General features: G+C 35.1%; 1 protein-coding gene across 2 annotated transcripts in view; it reads left to right on the top strand.

Moving 5' to 3' along the window:
• Positions 1-15870, top strand: part of RSRC1 (arginine and serine rich coiled-coil 1) — a 164618-nt gene extending 148748 nt beyond the window's left edge. For both annotated transcript variants that reach the window (XM_081955300.1, XM_081955299.1), the window contains 3 exons: positions 8098-8204; positions 8998-9144; positions 12625-15870. In XM_081955300.1, the coding sequence (XP_081811426.1) occupies positions 8098-8204; positions 8998-9144; positions 12625-12717 (347 nt within the window). In that variant the 3' untranslated portion in view covers positions 12718-15870. The remainder of the gene's footprint in view (positions 1-8097; positions 8205-8997; positions 9145-12624) is intronic.
• Positions 15871-16567: the final 697 nt, after the last annotated feature.

Raw genomic sequence — 16567 nt, 5'->3', positions numbered from 1 at the left:
AGAATGAATAGTTTTATTACATTTACACACTATTAGAATTTAATGCAAAAATGCTACTGCCGCACAAGAAGACATAATAATAAAGATAAAAATTGTATAGGAATTAAAAGAAAATTCTTATTTAATTGTATTGAAGATAAAAATTAGTTTGCCATCTGTTAGTAGTATGCATAATTTGTTAATCAGAAAAAAATCAAGGACTCCAGTGGCTCCTTCTGGTACACTTCCTTTTTTATAAAAGAAGAAATAATTAGTTATTTGGTTCCCTATATAAATTGAAATATAAAATAACATGGATATCAGATTCCATTTTTTCAATTTCTCAAGGAAAATGTTATTAATTAGATACTGTTAGCAAAGTAAAGGACAGCAGTGTATTAGAAACAGCTTTTGCAAATATAGTAGTTATTGCAAATGAGAAATTCGATTTGTGTTGATTCAAATGACAAAATTGCACATACTTTTTAAATCAAGGTTTATGATTATATAATTTTCAAATTTTGATTGTCAGGTTATATGTTATGGTAATCTTAGTGAGAAGGAAAATAATCATTTTTCTATCACAAAGAATGTAGAAAAATACATATATGTCACTCATTATTCTTAAATAAGTAACTTGTTTTATACTTGCCTGCTTTCCTTCTATTTGATGCTGTCTGTCTCCAAATGACTCTGGGCTTAAATTCGTCTTCCGCATTTAAATGAATAATATGCACAATTTATTACCAGTAATATTCTTTGGGCATTCTTTTATTATTTATTTATTTTATTTATTTTATTTATTATATTTATATGGCACCGATCTCTCAATTAGGCGACTCTGGGAAGCTTATAAAGAGTAAGTCATTATTATCAAAAACAATAATTCATTTCTCAGATAAAATTTATAATTTCCTAGAAATTGATTATTTTTAATAAAATAAAGATAAAGGTCTGGATACTAAGGAGTTTGGCTCATAGAATAGAGCTTCTTCCTATTTACATTTCCTGGCTCCATTTCCTCAGTTTTTGGACCTTAAATAAGCCTGTAAGTTTTTTTAAAAAATAATCTACCTATATCTATGATTATTTCCTAGATACCTGTGTGGAATATTGCATACTACAATCTGTCATAACTCTATATTGGGTTTGAGTTTCTGAGAGCAAGGCTTTAAACTTCCATTTATTTACACCATTTGGTCGATTGGGATTTTTATGTCAAACGTGTTAGCCTTGGGATATTAGTTATACAAATATCAGTGTGTAGCTTTAGCCTGTTAGCTATCAATTGGATTCAGAAAATCAATGATCTTAATAGTTCCTTATTACATAGTTGATGCATTTGCAATAGTGAGTTGACTTACTGTCAGTAAATAATCAATTCAGTTTTTTTTTTAAAAAAAAACCTATTGGCTGATCTTCACCAGAAACTGTTTTCTATAAATTCAGCACTACATTGGGCAAGTGCAACACTCTGTAGCATATTTGAAAGTTAAATAGGTACCCCAAACTAAGTGCAAAATACATTGTTTTTATTAAAAGGCCATCCTACAGTGAATATGCTTATCACTGAAAATAGTAGATTTTTTCTTTTCACCAAAAATAAATATTTCTGCATGGGGTGTAGACTCAATTGCAGGATTAAAATTAAAATAGCATTATACTCTGAAATATATTTAACAGAATAACAGAGTTGGGAGGGACTTGGAGTCTTCTAGTCTAATCCCCTGCACAAGCAGAAGACCTGATATTATTTCAAACAAATGATTGTCCAATCTCTTCTTTAAAACCTCCAGTGCTGGAGCTTAAAAACCTCCACAACTTCTGAAGGCAAGCTGTTCCACTGATTAATTGTTCTAACTGTCAGGAAATTTGTCCTTATTTCTAGGTTGGTTCTCTCCTTGATTAATTTCCATCCACTGCTTATTTGTCTTCTGGGACAACAGTTAGCTAACTTTCTTACATACAGATAGTCCTTAATTCATAACCACCATTGGGACTGGTATTTCATTCATTGAGTGAAGTGGTAGTTAAGTGAGACATCATGTGGCTACCCACATGATTGTTTTGCTCCACAACTGCATTCCCAGTCATTGCAGTCATTAAGTGTTGGTAGAGGTTGTTAAACAGAGTCCCAGGTAAGGAGTGCACTGAGGTGCAGGAAATCCAGGGAGGCTCTGCTCAGGAACTGAAAATCCTCCCTACTGAAATCCAAACAGGATTTTTAGCTCCTGAGCGAAGAAATATTAATGGATACACCCCAGATTTCTAACCTTACCTTCTGACTCTCTGCTCTTTGCTGTCAAAGGAGGTCATCACCCCTCCATGGCATGGAAGGGAACTCATTTGGCAGGACGCAGGAACAGAGCTGAAATCTTCAGTATTTTGGCTTTGTTTCGGTACCCTGCCAAAGGAATTCAGCTCCTCTTTGGGATGCAGCTCTTTCAGCCAACCTCCAGAGATGAGAGGGAGTCCTGTTGGTAGGTGGCAATAATTTCTGACTTTCACTGCTGTCATAGGGAAGTTGGCAAAGATTGCAAATGGTGACCACATGATCATGGGATGCTTGGCAACCTGCTGTATGTGTGAACAGGTTGCAAAGCTACCAGACCATAACATTTGTGGAGGTGCAACATTTTGCAATGCCTAGAAATGTTTTCCGGGCCATAAAGCAGCCTTTCTATCATAATTCTAGACCATCATTAAACAAAGGTTGTATGTGAAGAATTACCCATAGAGGTTGTGTAACTGGCCATCTCCACCATGAAATTTGTGAATATAGCTACCACATAATCTGTTTCAAATATGTGCCCTGTACAGAAAAGTTACTACCCCTGCAGTAGACCAATATTTGTGTTCATTGCCCACATTAACCTTTGAGTAATTTAAATTCTCATGGTAATACTTGGATGTCTGTCACAGCACTGTTTCTGTTTGAGGAAACACATTGGTTCAGTTTACAGGTGATTTGAGAATGAGTAGTCCTGCAGTCAATTACAAAGACAGATAAAGAGTTGGCTGTGTAGTAGCACACACAATCTAGAAATTACAGAGAAGCAATATCATTTTGTAAATGGCAAACAAAACACGACTTCAGGAGAAAATAGTCCACAACAGCCAAATACCAAAGAGGTTTAGTCAGCCAGTCAAGTCAGAGACCAGAGAGCCAAAGAAAAAAGTAGGAAGGGGTTTTTAAAGAAGAGATTAGACAGTCATTTATCTGAAATGGTATAGGATTCCTTCTTGAGCTGAGGGTTGGACTAGAAGACCTCTAAGGTTCCTTCCAACGCTGTTATTCTGTTAAGATCATGGGTTGGTGTGTTGCTTTCAATAGAGGGACTATCATTGGCAGCTGTTTTTAAATAAGCCAGCAACTGTGGTTATGACAAGAGTTGGAGAATGTATTTCTCGAGAAGCTGGGCAGATAGCACAGAAACCAATTAAATCCTTCAAAAACATATTAAGTAAGCCAAAAGACCTACTAGCTCAAGAAAAAGGCCATCTATATGCAGAGTAATGACCATAACAGTCACTATGTAGGACAGACACAGTCTTGCTTGTTTCTGAGAGATTTTTGAAGTATGGTAGTGTTATCCTTTTCATAGCTTGCTAAAAACAACTCACACTAATTAACTTCTTCATTACCAAAGTAAAAATCCCATCTCCACAAGGCAAACTATGTAACAATATTATTCAGATGAGCACCAATGCAGTAACAATAACCCAGAACATCAGAAAAAGGAAACTGACCATCTTTACAGCATCCTCCAACAAAATGGATACCCACACAACTTAACCAAAAAGTGCCTGATCACTCAACACCCCCTTACACAGGACCAACAGTACAAGCTATGAGAAGGATAACACTACATCAATGATAGAATCTGTGTTTGTGCCTGCTGTATATGTTATATTTATAAGCATATCTATGCTAGGTGACCTTACTATATAAAGTTTTTTTATTATATAGATATAAAAGATAGAGGTAGCTAGTAATTGCCTTTAAGAATAGAGCACAAAGCATTACCTTGGATTTTACAAGGCTAGCAAGCAACAAAAGAGCAGTAATTTATGAGCTCAGTGTAAAAGAATAGCATAATTACATTAAAAATTAATGCTAATGAACACTAAAATGGGGAAGGTGGTTATGATGAAAGTTTGTATTCATCTTCTCTGGTTTGAATGATGGCTAGTGGCTTGATTAATGGCTTAATTTCTATCAATTAGTGTGGGGGGGGAAATCTCCTACGAGACGGGTAAATTGAGCATTGAATTACATATCATGCTTTTGTGTGTTGAGAAAAAAACAGCTGAGTATATCTGATATAAGCCACAATGGCAAATGTGATGTGACCCACTATGTCTGCATTAGCTATCCTGGCAGGCTGGTTGTACGTGGTTATGGGGTGTTTGGAGATGGCTGGCAGACAACATTCACTGTCAAGTTCCTGAGAAATCTGCAGCTTTTCTTTCCGTAGAATTTTAATTAACATCAATTAGAACTCAACAATGGAAACCTAGCAGCAGTGGCAGAAGTTGTAAATTGATCATAGTGCTATGTAACTTTAGACTCTTTTTTTGGACAACAAATATCTTGCAATTTTAAGGACTTTATGATTCATAATAAGGATTCCTACTAGAGATGTTTCCTGAAAGGCAATAGGAGAACAAGAAAGGGATTTATCTTTGGCCAAATACTAAAAGTAGCTTTTTCATGCTCCAGAAGTGCCACGTTTCCCCTTTTCTTCCACATCATTTTGTGACCGTGAATAAGCTTGTAATTTGAATAAAGTTAACAAATCCATTACTTCCAATAGAAATGCAAAAGAGTGAGTCCTGAAAGAATACAGTCCTTCAAAATTGAGAAGTCCTTGCCGTTCTCTGAGTTTGGCTGTTTTTTTTCTAGACATTTCATTACCCAAACTGGATAACATCATCAGTGCTACCTAGTTTGGGTAACGAAATATCTGCAAGTGAACAACCAAGAGCAAAGATCTATCATTTCAACCCTGAACGTTCTCGTTTATTGGTACTTAAAATCGAAAGAATTGTGAAAATGTGTAATACAGGATGTCACTAATACTTCAAATGCTGTGATTGCAAAAATGACAACAACGTGATAGAGAATGATGGTGCTCTATATGTATCTGTGTATTCTTGACATTTGAAAGGCTTCAGTATAAAAGGGTGCAAGCAAATTTCTTTGAGATTGCCGCATGTCAAAAATCATTTCCCTTTCTTTGCATAGTAACTGCTTGTATATTACACAGGATCCAAGTCCACATTCTGCCTAAAATACAGATTTCCTTACCAATAGAATAGAATAAGATCTAAATTATATATTATATGATATTGCTCCTGTTATATCAGTTCTTTCTCTTTATGTGCTTCAGCTCCATCATCAGGATCATGCACATCTCTTTATATGTTGCACATATTTTAATGCTTAAGGCATTAGCTATTAACGTGATTTCATTAATAAACCCATAATATCAGCATATTCTGGTATAGAATTTTGTGTAATAGGTGCTAACTAAGAGTGTGTCATAAAATGCTCATTTCTTAGTTTTGTATTACATATAGAATATTGGGGGTTTAAACATATCCTTATACCTTTTATATTTTAATCATTGTTCAACCTCCCTGACGGTTTGAAATTCATTTAATTGCTTATTCCTGCCAAGTAGCCATTCAAAAGCTGAAAACCATGCCCATTAAACATTGTTATGACTTTTAGGTTTATGAAAACAAATCACATCAAGGCAAGTAAGGTGCATTTTTATCCAAAAAACAAGGGCCCTTAATCCCGTAGGATACATGTTCTCATTTAACTGGTTATATAGTGCCATCTGCTGCTTTCAAGAGCTTTCATCTACAGTACAGTAAGTGATGACCTACAGATATAAGCCATGTGGTTTGAAAACAGTGATTGAAATTAAAGACTCGGATCAAGGCATTACCAAAGTCATCACAAAATTATGTTGGATCTTTTTTTGTATATTCATGTTTTCCTATTTTATCCTATTTTTCCTATTTAGAAGCAAGCACAACTGTAATTCTTCTAGAATAAATGATTTATGTATGAAAAAATGGCATCAACACATCAGTCACCAATATAAATAGTTCTATATTTAAAGTCTGCCCAGAATGAAAGGACTTGCTGTCCAATGAGTTAGTATTGATTTTTTTTTCTGTATCCTCTTAGCTTTCTGACTCCATTATTTTTGATTTTACTATGAAATATATATCCTTTCTACTGACATCTGACAAACACTATATGGAAGTCATTTTATCTACCAATAATGTGTTTGTCAACAATATTGTAGACTAATGGATGCAACTTCCTTCCAGTCTGTTTTTATGCAGTTAATGTTGAAGTAATTCAGGAAAACATTCTCTGATTCTATTTCCCTTGAGGAACATGTCCCCAGATTATAATTGTCACTTGCATTAGAGCACAACAAATATCTGAGTCATGCCTTTATCTATTTATGGTTTCCTATTTTGAATTTATATTGTAAAATGTTGATAATATTTGATAGGCATACGAACTGCATAATTTCTTCCTTCACCGATTGTGATAAGTTCATGGGTATCAGAAAATCAACATGCATGAACATGGTTGAGAAAGAGTACTTGCGTATGTATGCTTTATTTTACTATAACTGTGATATGCAAACATATTTAAAAAGAAAGACCAGCATATGTTCTAAAGGACACTTTATTGAACATTGAAGATGATTTTCATGATCTAATGATTTCTTTTACAGTACATCCAACCTAATGAGGACTCTTTCCCAAACCTTTTCCACTGTTTTAGCAAAGGCAGTATTCAATGGGTGAACTTTAACAAATACTTAATGACGCTAAGTCATTTCTGTTGTGTTTCACATCATTTAATAGCTTAGAACTGTAGTGCCAAATATATTTTAGCTTTAGAATATGATAGCATGGGAAGAGGTTTGTTAATATTTCTTCCATTATTTGACAAAGTGCAGCTTTAAACTTTATATTCTGAAAAATTCAATCTACTTATCAACAAATTAGCATACATTGTTCACTCGAATCAATAATGAAATACCCTGGAAGGATTGAGTTGCTTAGCCCCATATCAACTGAACATATTAAGACGTATTTGGTGTTCTGATACTTTTTAACAAAAGTGCTTAAGAGATTACTAGATGATGAAACGTAGTTTCTTTCTCAACAACATGCCCTTTGGCTACGTACTGACCTTTCCTAATTCACCAACTATTTCTCATCCTTGAGTTCCCCTGTCATCTGAAGGAGCTTTCTCTCATAAAATAAGTTCTCTTTGGGATTCTCTATATTAGAGCACATGCTGTAAATGGAATTCCTATACTGTTTGGTGTAGAATTGGACTTGTTGGCCTAAATTGCCCCTTTCAACATTTTGATTCTATGAGTACATTCTAATGCAGCTTATTATTTCATTTCTATCTATACTGAACATATGTATGTCATGTATTCTACCCTGGAATTCTTGAAACGTTTCCTAATTGCAGAAATATTGGGGAAACTCATTTTAAAAGTTGCATAAGAATATTAAAATAATATATAGGAATACAGTATTAATATGGAAACTTTTAGACACAACAGGTAACAGCCAGTGACGGGTTGCCATTTTTTTTATTATTGGTTCGGGCACACTCGTGCGTGTGCTCATGTGTGCCCTCGACACTTTTGCGCATGTGCAGAAGCATCCGAGTGGGTGGGCGGAGCCTCCTGCCGCCGCTACTACAGATTCGCCCGATCCGGTCTGAACCAGGAACAACCCACCTCTAGTAACAGCAGATCCCCTACTTTGGCTTGGAAGATGGGTTTCCTTCCTTTTACAAACCAATTACTTTTGTTAGGAGGGGAGATGGCATTAAAACTATAATGAAATTTAATTGAGGGGGTCAGCAGGTCATCCTGCATGTGTTTTATGTAAAGGGTTGTTTTCTTCGTCACTTACAAATAGAATCTCATTGGTAGCACCATTTCTTATGTTCGACTTTTCTGTTTTCTTAGCAGAAGAAATACGTTAGGAATATATTACACAATGCTATATTCAAAGTAATGGTGAAAAATATTGACATTGTACCTTTTTCCATAGATCAAGCCAGTCTTGTCGAGCAAGTGAAACGAGTCAAAGAAATTGAAGCAATTGAAAGTGACTCTTTTATTCAACAGACATTCAGATCGAGCAAAGAAGTCAAAAAGGTAACTTTTCAATATTTTTTTCTTTGCATAGGATCCTTGTGAGTCCTGTGGTGAAATTATATATTCATGCAACTACCACTGACATTGACTCTTTATACCAGTATTACTAGTACTGTAGTAATCCTAATCCATGCACAGTTTAGGTCAAGTACAGATTCCATTTATTACATGACACTGTATTTAAATGTGAGAAACATACTTTATATTTTGCAATAAAATGTATTTTTCAGACAAACACAAGGTTAATTTTTGTGCAGAAGAGGGGGGTTTGATTTTCCTTTTCCAGCTGTGAAATATTCCAGGATTTTCCCCCAGTTCAGAACTATCTTAAGAGTAGAATTTCATATTAACCAAGTTAAAAGGGAAAAAAATCCTACTTTTTTTCACACATTATTTAGCACAGTTTTTTCAGATATAATGCAGTCCCTTTCTTTCTCACATCCTTTATTGAATTGTTTGGGTAAAACTCTAGATACATATATATATATGCTTGAAGTACTCCTATATATTATTTACTTTTATTTCAATTCTGGCAATCAACGGGATGACAGATAGCCAGATCCCCTTCACATCCACTGAACATCTTCAACTGTTAATCAATTATATTAAAAAAACAATATAAAGCCTTCCTGAGGGACAAAAACATCAAAGTCACAAAAGAGAAATGGCAACTGATGATTCAGCAGGTTAATTTTTTGAAAGTTCAGCAGGTCTGCTACAAATCAGAGGTATTCTCAAATGATTCAAAGCAGAATTAGTTTGCCTGTAAATATTGTTTTGTGAATACATTTAGGTCACAGAATCTGCTGATATCAAAAGTGAACTGGGAATTACAGAAGTGACAAACGTTGGTGTCACTGTTACTGAAAAAGAAGTAAAGTCTGGAATTATTCCTACTACTATCAAATACCAAGATGAAAACTCACTTGCCCATCCCAATGTAAGTTTGCTGATTATGGCAGTCTTTGATTAAAATAGTTTATAAGAAATGTAGGAGATGAGGTTATGTAATCTGTGTATCCATATGTGTATTTGTTTTCTTTTTTAAAAAAAAATACGCAAGAACTTCCAGAAAATACTGACTAAATTCGTAGCACGAGCAATACTATGAAGTTCAACTGCTATGTTCAGATATAAAGAAGATTATTTTTCAAAACTTTTTTAACTTTTTATTTTCAGATTAAATAACAGTATAGTCAATTTGATAAAACGCATTTAAATTCTGTCTGGATACTATAGGTAGACTCAAACATAGCTGCAAAATCACCAACGCTAAAACAATGATTTCAGACATTGCAATTTTAATATAATACTGACTATGAATGTTGACTGTATCTCCAGACTCAGTTTATAGAAGCTTAAACCTTGAAAGCTTTAAGTGATCTAAGATCAGATTCTTCTGGATTTATCTTCCCCCATGTGAATGTGCTGAAATTTGAAATTGATTACTGTATTTTTCAGAGTATAAGATGCACCTTTTTTCCTCAAAAAAGAGGCTGAAAATCTGGGTGCGTCTTATACATCGAATACAGCATTATTTTGCCTCCCGAAGCCCTGCCGTGCGTACCCTTATGGAAGCTTTCAGAATACTCCTGGGGGCTGGGGAGGGCAGAAATAAGCAAAAAATGGGCCTCCCCCCCCCCAGCACTCTATAAGCCTCCATAAAGGTATGCATGCAATTTTTTTGACAAAAAACGGGGGCGTTTTTTGCTTTCCCCCCCCCCAGGAGCACTCTGCAAGTCCCCCTCAAAGGCTATTCATGCCTTTTATTTGGAAAAAAAACAGGCCATTTTTCAGAGGTTTGCAGAATGCAAAAACTTTTTTTTTCCTTTTGGAAAGTTCTTTAGCTGATGAGAATTACATTGATCAAGTGCTGTGCCAGCAGAAACAAAGTCTTAAGGTTTGTCAGTGATTTCCTTCTCCAGCACATAGATAAATACACCTGGAAACATCTACCTACCTACCTACTCTCTCCTTACCTACCTACTGTATTTCTCTCTCTCTCTATATATATATATATACCTCTACCTACCTACCTACTCTCGCTCTCTCCCTACCTATCTACTGTATTTCTCTCTCTCTCCCTCTTTCTATTTCTCTCTCTCTATCCCTCTACCTACCTATCTACACACTCTCTCTCCCTACCTACCTACTGTATTTCTCTATTTCTCTCTCTCTCTATCCCTTTTCCTACCTACCTACCTACTCTCTCTACCTACCTACTTACTTTTTTTTAAATTCGCCTCTTCAAAACCTTGGTGCGTCTTATACTCCGAAAAATACAGTATATTTTCTGTCTTGCCATTATTAAAAGCTGGGATACATAATTTTGGGGGAATAAATGACTCACCAGTCTTTGCACATGAACGTTGTTGACTCCTAGTAAGCTTCTAGGTGCAATTCAAGGTTCTGGTTATCACTTTTAAAGTCCTACAGTACATGCCACATGGCCAGGTGACTTGCAGGACTGCCTATTTCCAATATTTTCTATCAATTCCATCAGATCTGCCATAGTAGGCTTGCCCCAGGTCTCTTAACACATGCATCCCACATGAATGAACAAGATGAAACAGTGTCATCTAGTTGACCACACGTGGATGCCTATTGTCTTCTCTATTGTGGTTCCTGTCCACTGTAACAGCAACACTCCCTTCACCTGACAAGTCCTGGCCTGGTTGGCTTTCTAGAAGGCATTGAAGACCTCATCCTTCTGTTCTGTGTTATGATTCAATTTTGCAAGGAATCACCTTTTTCAATTCTATGTTGCCTTATGACTTTTACATTGTGTTATTTATCCATGTGTTATTTTATCCAGACTTGCTGGATAAAATTTATTTATTTACAAAGTTAATAAATAAATTCTATGTCATTGTTCTTTCTACTCTGGAAAGACAAGTGATTGTTTCTAAGACCAAAAAATCCCTATTATTGATTTAATTTGAATTTAATTGAAAAAAGAAGATACGGTTTGTCATATATTTACTATTTGTCCATCAGTCTCGTTGCCTTATTTTAATGGTACTCAGGAGATCCTTTGGAAATTCAGGGATTGAAGTTGTGGATCACCAATTAGATGAAACAGTTGTTTTACAATTAACAATGATCTAAACTTTGTTTATGATAACAGGATCCAGTATGGCCTTATTGCATACTGATTCCCAGTAAGATCATTTGTACTTCTCTTTAATTTAAAAGTCACTGTTCCTGGCATGACATAATAGAGATATAGGTAATTCGTATAGAAAACTTTTTATTAAGGCACATGAAGGTCTCTAAGATTTTTAACAATGTACCTGTTCTCCTGAATAATTTCTCTGCTTAAAGTTCAGCTTCGTAGTCATCCTTTGCTTGTCATAGCAGAGTTATTTACAGCTTTTAGCGATACATGGTATAGATAATAATTGGAAAACAGAAATGTCAAATTTCTCTCAATGTTTAGGCAAAGAATTTGATTATTTAGTGCAGTTCAAGGCATTCTATGAATATATAGTGCATTCAGAAAGTATTCAGACCCCCTTCACTTTTGTCAATTGTGTTATGCTGCAGCCTAATTCTACAATTACAGAAAATCATTTTTTCCTCATTAATCTATACTCAGTACCCCATAATGACAAAGTGAAAACAGAATTTTAGAAATGTCTGTAAATTTATTGAAAAGAAAAATGTCAAAAGTGAAGAGGGTCTGAATACTTTCTGAATGCACTGTATATTCGAGTACTGATTTCTGGCATTAAAAATAGGCCTTGACCTATAGTCTGAGTCAGAAAACATCAGAAATCAATAGAAATTAAAATCACTTAAGTTTGTAATTGCACTGCAATGCATCATACATTCCTTGCTAATAATGCATTATAGGGATGAATTTAAAAGATTATTTCAGATATTCACAAATGTTAATGTTGTTGTTAATTGCGAAGTCATGTCCGACCCATCGTGATCCCATGGACAACGTTCCTTCAGGCCTTCCTGTCCTCTACCATCCTCTGGAGTCCATTGAAGCTCACGCTGACTGCTTCAGTGATTCCATCCAGCCACCTCCTTCTCTGTCATCCCCTTCTTCTTTTGCCCCCCATCGTTCCCAGCATGACGCTCTTCTCCAGGGAGTCCTTCTTCCTTCTCATTATATGGCCAAAGCATTTGAGTTTCCTCTTCAGGATCTGGCCTTCTAAAGAGCAGTCAGGTTTGATCTCCTCTAGGACTGATCGGTTTGATCGCCTTGCAGTCCAATGGACTCGCAGGAGTCTTCTCCAGCACCATAGTCCAAAGGCCTCAATTCTTTGGGGCTCAGCCTTTCTTATGGTCCAACTTTCACAGCCATACATTGCAACTGCATACATTTGCAAATTAATTGCAAAATTAATGTCCTTATTTATCTATTTAACTATACTGTATACTTATTTTCTTCTTCTTTTTCTTACAGTTATTTATTGACAAGGCAGAAGCAGAAGAAAGGTGGTTCCAAAGGCTGATGTCTCTTCGACAAGAGAGGCTCATGGGAAGTCCCGTGGCTTGAGTGAATTAAATAGCCAACATACTTTCGTTGTGTTCCATGGTATAAAATTTCATGACATTTCATGAATGAGTATATAAATATTGCCTAGAATGAAGGTGGGATGAAGGGAAGTATGAGAGGAAGTATATTTCTGGAATCAGCCAACAGGTTTATATCATATTAAAGGCATTAAGTGAAAGAATAATGACTATTATGTTGCAAAATAATTATTTGTAGAAATATTTTATGGTGTTAATTTTCTTAGTGTATTCCTGTTGTGGTTGAGATTCAAACTGCTCTGCATGTTATTTCATACCTGATGGGGCACTTCAGCTTCTTCCAAGGGCAGTTCCTCCCAAGTTCATGTATATTGGCAATTATGCATGAAAGACCTTAGCAATAAGAATGTATGAAGAGAAAGAAAGAAAGAAAAATATTATCTTCCCACCTAATAATGTTTTGTGATTGAAAGCTAGAACAACAACGAGCGGTTGAATGAGAAATCAGATTCTGACCGTATCATTTAATTATACAAATTACAATAGACATGTTTTAAATTAATGTTCAGTGGATATAATATGTAGTACACCACTAGATGTACTAGATTGCAAATGGGAGGAGCTTTAGTTGTTATCAAATTTTGCAAAATCAGTATTCAACTGAGGACATACACAAGAATTATAAATAATGAATTATAAAACAGAAAACAGAATAACAGAGTTGGAAGGGACCTTGGAGGTCTTCTAGTCCAACCTCCTGTTTAGGCAGGAAACCTTACACCACTTCAGACAAATGGTTATCCAATCTCTTCTTAAAGACTTCCAGTGTTGGAGCATTCACAACTTCTGGAGGCAAGTTGTTCCACTGATTAATTGTTCTAACTGTCAGGAAATTTCTCCTTAGTTCTAGGTTGCTTCTCTCCTTGATTAGTTTCCACCCATTGCTTCTTGTCCTACCGTCAGGTGCTTTGGAGAATAGCTTCACTACCTCTTCTTTGTGGCAGCCCCTGAGATATTGGAACACTGCTATTATGTCTCCCCTGGTCCTTCTTTCTCTTAAGCTAGACATACCCAGTTCCTGCAACCGTTCTTCATACGTTTTAGCCTCCAGTCCCCTAATCGTCTTTGTTGCTCTTCTCTGCACTCTTTCTAGAGTCTCCACATCTTTTTTACATTGTGGCGACCAAAACTGGATGCAGTATTCCAAGTGTGGCCTTACCAAGGCATTATAAAGTGGTATTAACACTTCACGTGATCTTGATTCTATCCCTCTGTTGATGCAGCCTAGAACTGTGTTGGCTTTTTTGACAGCTGCTGCACACTTCTGGCTTGTTTTTTTTTATGTCCATTGAACTAAAAATGAGAAAACCTGACTCTTTATCAGAAGATGCTACATGATTTCATGAAATGTTACATAGACATTTGGGGTGGGGTGGGGGGATGAATATATTGAAAACACACTTAGTATGGCAACTATGCTGGGAGCTGGGATCCAGAATGTGCAACTTCATCTTTCTAGACATCTAAATATTTGACTAAATGTGTCTTTTTATTTTCTCATGTATTGGTGAACATAAACTGCACTCATTTTCAAAGTATCACATTGCCACGCTTTATTTCACCACTTCAAGTATCTTCTTTCTTACATTAAACATGAGTAAAAAGCTACAAGAATAAGAAGAAAATTTGTGACACATCAGTGAATCGCCTGAATCATAAGTACTCTGTTTTTATATAGAGAGATATGTTGTTAAAAATACTTATAAGGAGAAGATTGCAGAAAGAAAACCTAGACAAAATTGGAAACAAACCTTCTTCCTCCTGGCCCAAGACTAAAAGGCCATGAGATTTTAACATCTGCAGCTGTCCATGATGGGTACGTGGCTTGGAAACTCTAAAATACCAATCAGTCAGAAAGGTAAGGTGGCTGAACGGTGGCTATAATATCCTCCGAAAAGCCATTGCTGAGAGTGCAGCCAAACACAGGACTAAGAGCGTAGGCCAGTCAAACCTGCCTGTAATAAAGTGAAAAAGAGGGAATGAAGTTTATGAAAACTCATGGAAACTGAAAATAAGATTCCTTGCAAGTAGATACATTGCATATATAGAAATAGGCACATCAGTAAGTCAGTGTCATAGAAGTTCTTTAACAAGAGTTGGAGTTTTTTAAAAAAAGAAGATCTTCCTTGCAAAAAAGACAAAGAATGTATATATAGACATACATACAGACATGCACATACACATACAACACAAATAATCCAGATTTTGTTTTTAAAAAATAATCACATTTTTAAAAAGTATGAAACAAGTAAGCAAGCAAAAGGAGAAAATCTAGAAAAATCTAGAATTTTGGAAGTGAATGTTTTTCTTAGTTTTTTTTTCAATAGAGTACATGACATCTATTTAAAGCAATCCAAGTATTGCTAAACTGAGGAATATATTATATTATGATGCAGCCTAAACAAAGATTGCTTTGGCATTTGAAGTGACTAATAAATTGATTAAATCAATAACAATAAATTTGTGAAGCACAGAGGCATCTTTCATTATTGTTGTATTATTATCAATGTAGATTTCGTAGAATCAGACTTTTGAAAGAAATTACAGTGCTCTCTCACAGTTTTTAACATGTTTAATATGCTTATTAACTTGATACTTAGTATTGTTTTACCTTAAAAATTCTTACAGAAGAAATAATGAATGTTTATTATTCAGCTTTAAGGAGCAACTGAAAAGTTCATGCAAAAATTTGATTCACGTTTATGCAACAGTATAATTTTTTTTCCTGAGAACTACATCATAGACTGCTGACCTCTGACACAATATAATTTGTTGTCATGACTGCAGTATATAAACATTATTTATTTACTGATACATTATTGATGATCTCTAATTCATGTGTGATAAATGGAAATGACTTGCAAATGGAATGTATCAAAAACCTGTAGAAATCAATAATGAGTCTAACTGTAGTTAGTTTCGTCTTATTTTCAGAAGTTGTCACATTTAGAAAAATGAAAGCAGGACAAAATTGATGCCACTCAATTGCATTCAGTTCACATCATTTCTGTAAAAGGTCAAACCTGTGGTAAAAAGAGAAATGTGGTTGTATCAATTTTAATAAAACACTGGTGGGTTTCAAAGATTAATAAAGAAGCTATGTGTATAAAGTCTGCACATGAATCATAATGCCTTTGTTAATAGGTAAATATGTATATTGGTAAAACCTTAATTTTCAGACTACCAATTTGCAAAATGACAAGCTTACCGCAACTATCACAAGAAACTGTGAAATTGGAATACAACAGGCAAAAGGTAGTGAAATTTGGGGATTCCTCTAGTTTTCAGTCTTTAATAAATCATAATCAGTTTTTGTTGAAAGCTTTATGAGGTTTCATACTGAATTTCTTGTCATTGTGTGGGGAAAGTAGATACATATCAACTTCTTACGCTATAAAAGATTTTTTTGTGATTTTCTCCTCAGATACTAGTAAAGACTGAATATAATTTTTGCATTCATAATATAGAACTCAGTCTTCAGAAACCTAGAAAGTAGTAATCGTTCATAAATATTTTGGTCATGTCATGTGGCGAAATTTACTGGAGAAAGTAATTATGTTTGGAAAAGTTAGCCGTAAAGGAAACCAGGCAGCCAAAGAAAACTATGGCTGGATACCATCAAAGCTGATGTCAAAGCGAGACCATAGAACAACTCAAAGAAGTAGTGCAAGATTGGAAGATGTGGAGAGATCTGACCCATAGATACACCAAGAGTCAGACACAATTGAATGGATAACATCAATTGTCTAGAACAAGTAAAGGTGTAAAAAAAAAAGTTATCTTCTAGGTAGCACTTGATTTTCCAAGAAAAA

This window comes from Natrix helvetica (genome assembly GCF_964273705.1).
Source record: "Natrix helvetica genome assembly, chromosome: 5".
NCBI classification, from domain to species: Eukaryota; Metazoa; Chordata; class Lepidosauria; order Squamata; family Natricidae; genus Natrix; species Natrix helvetica.
Note: the sequence above shows the minus strand (reverse complement) of the source record. Positions and strands in the feature narration are given on the sequence as shown.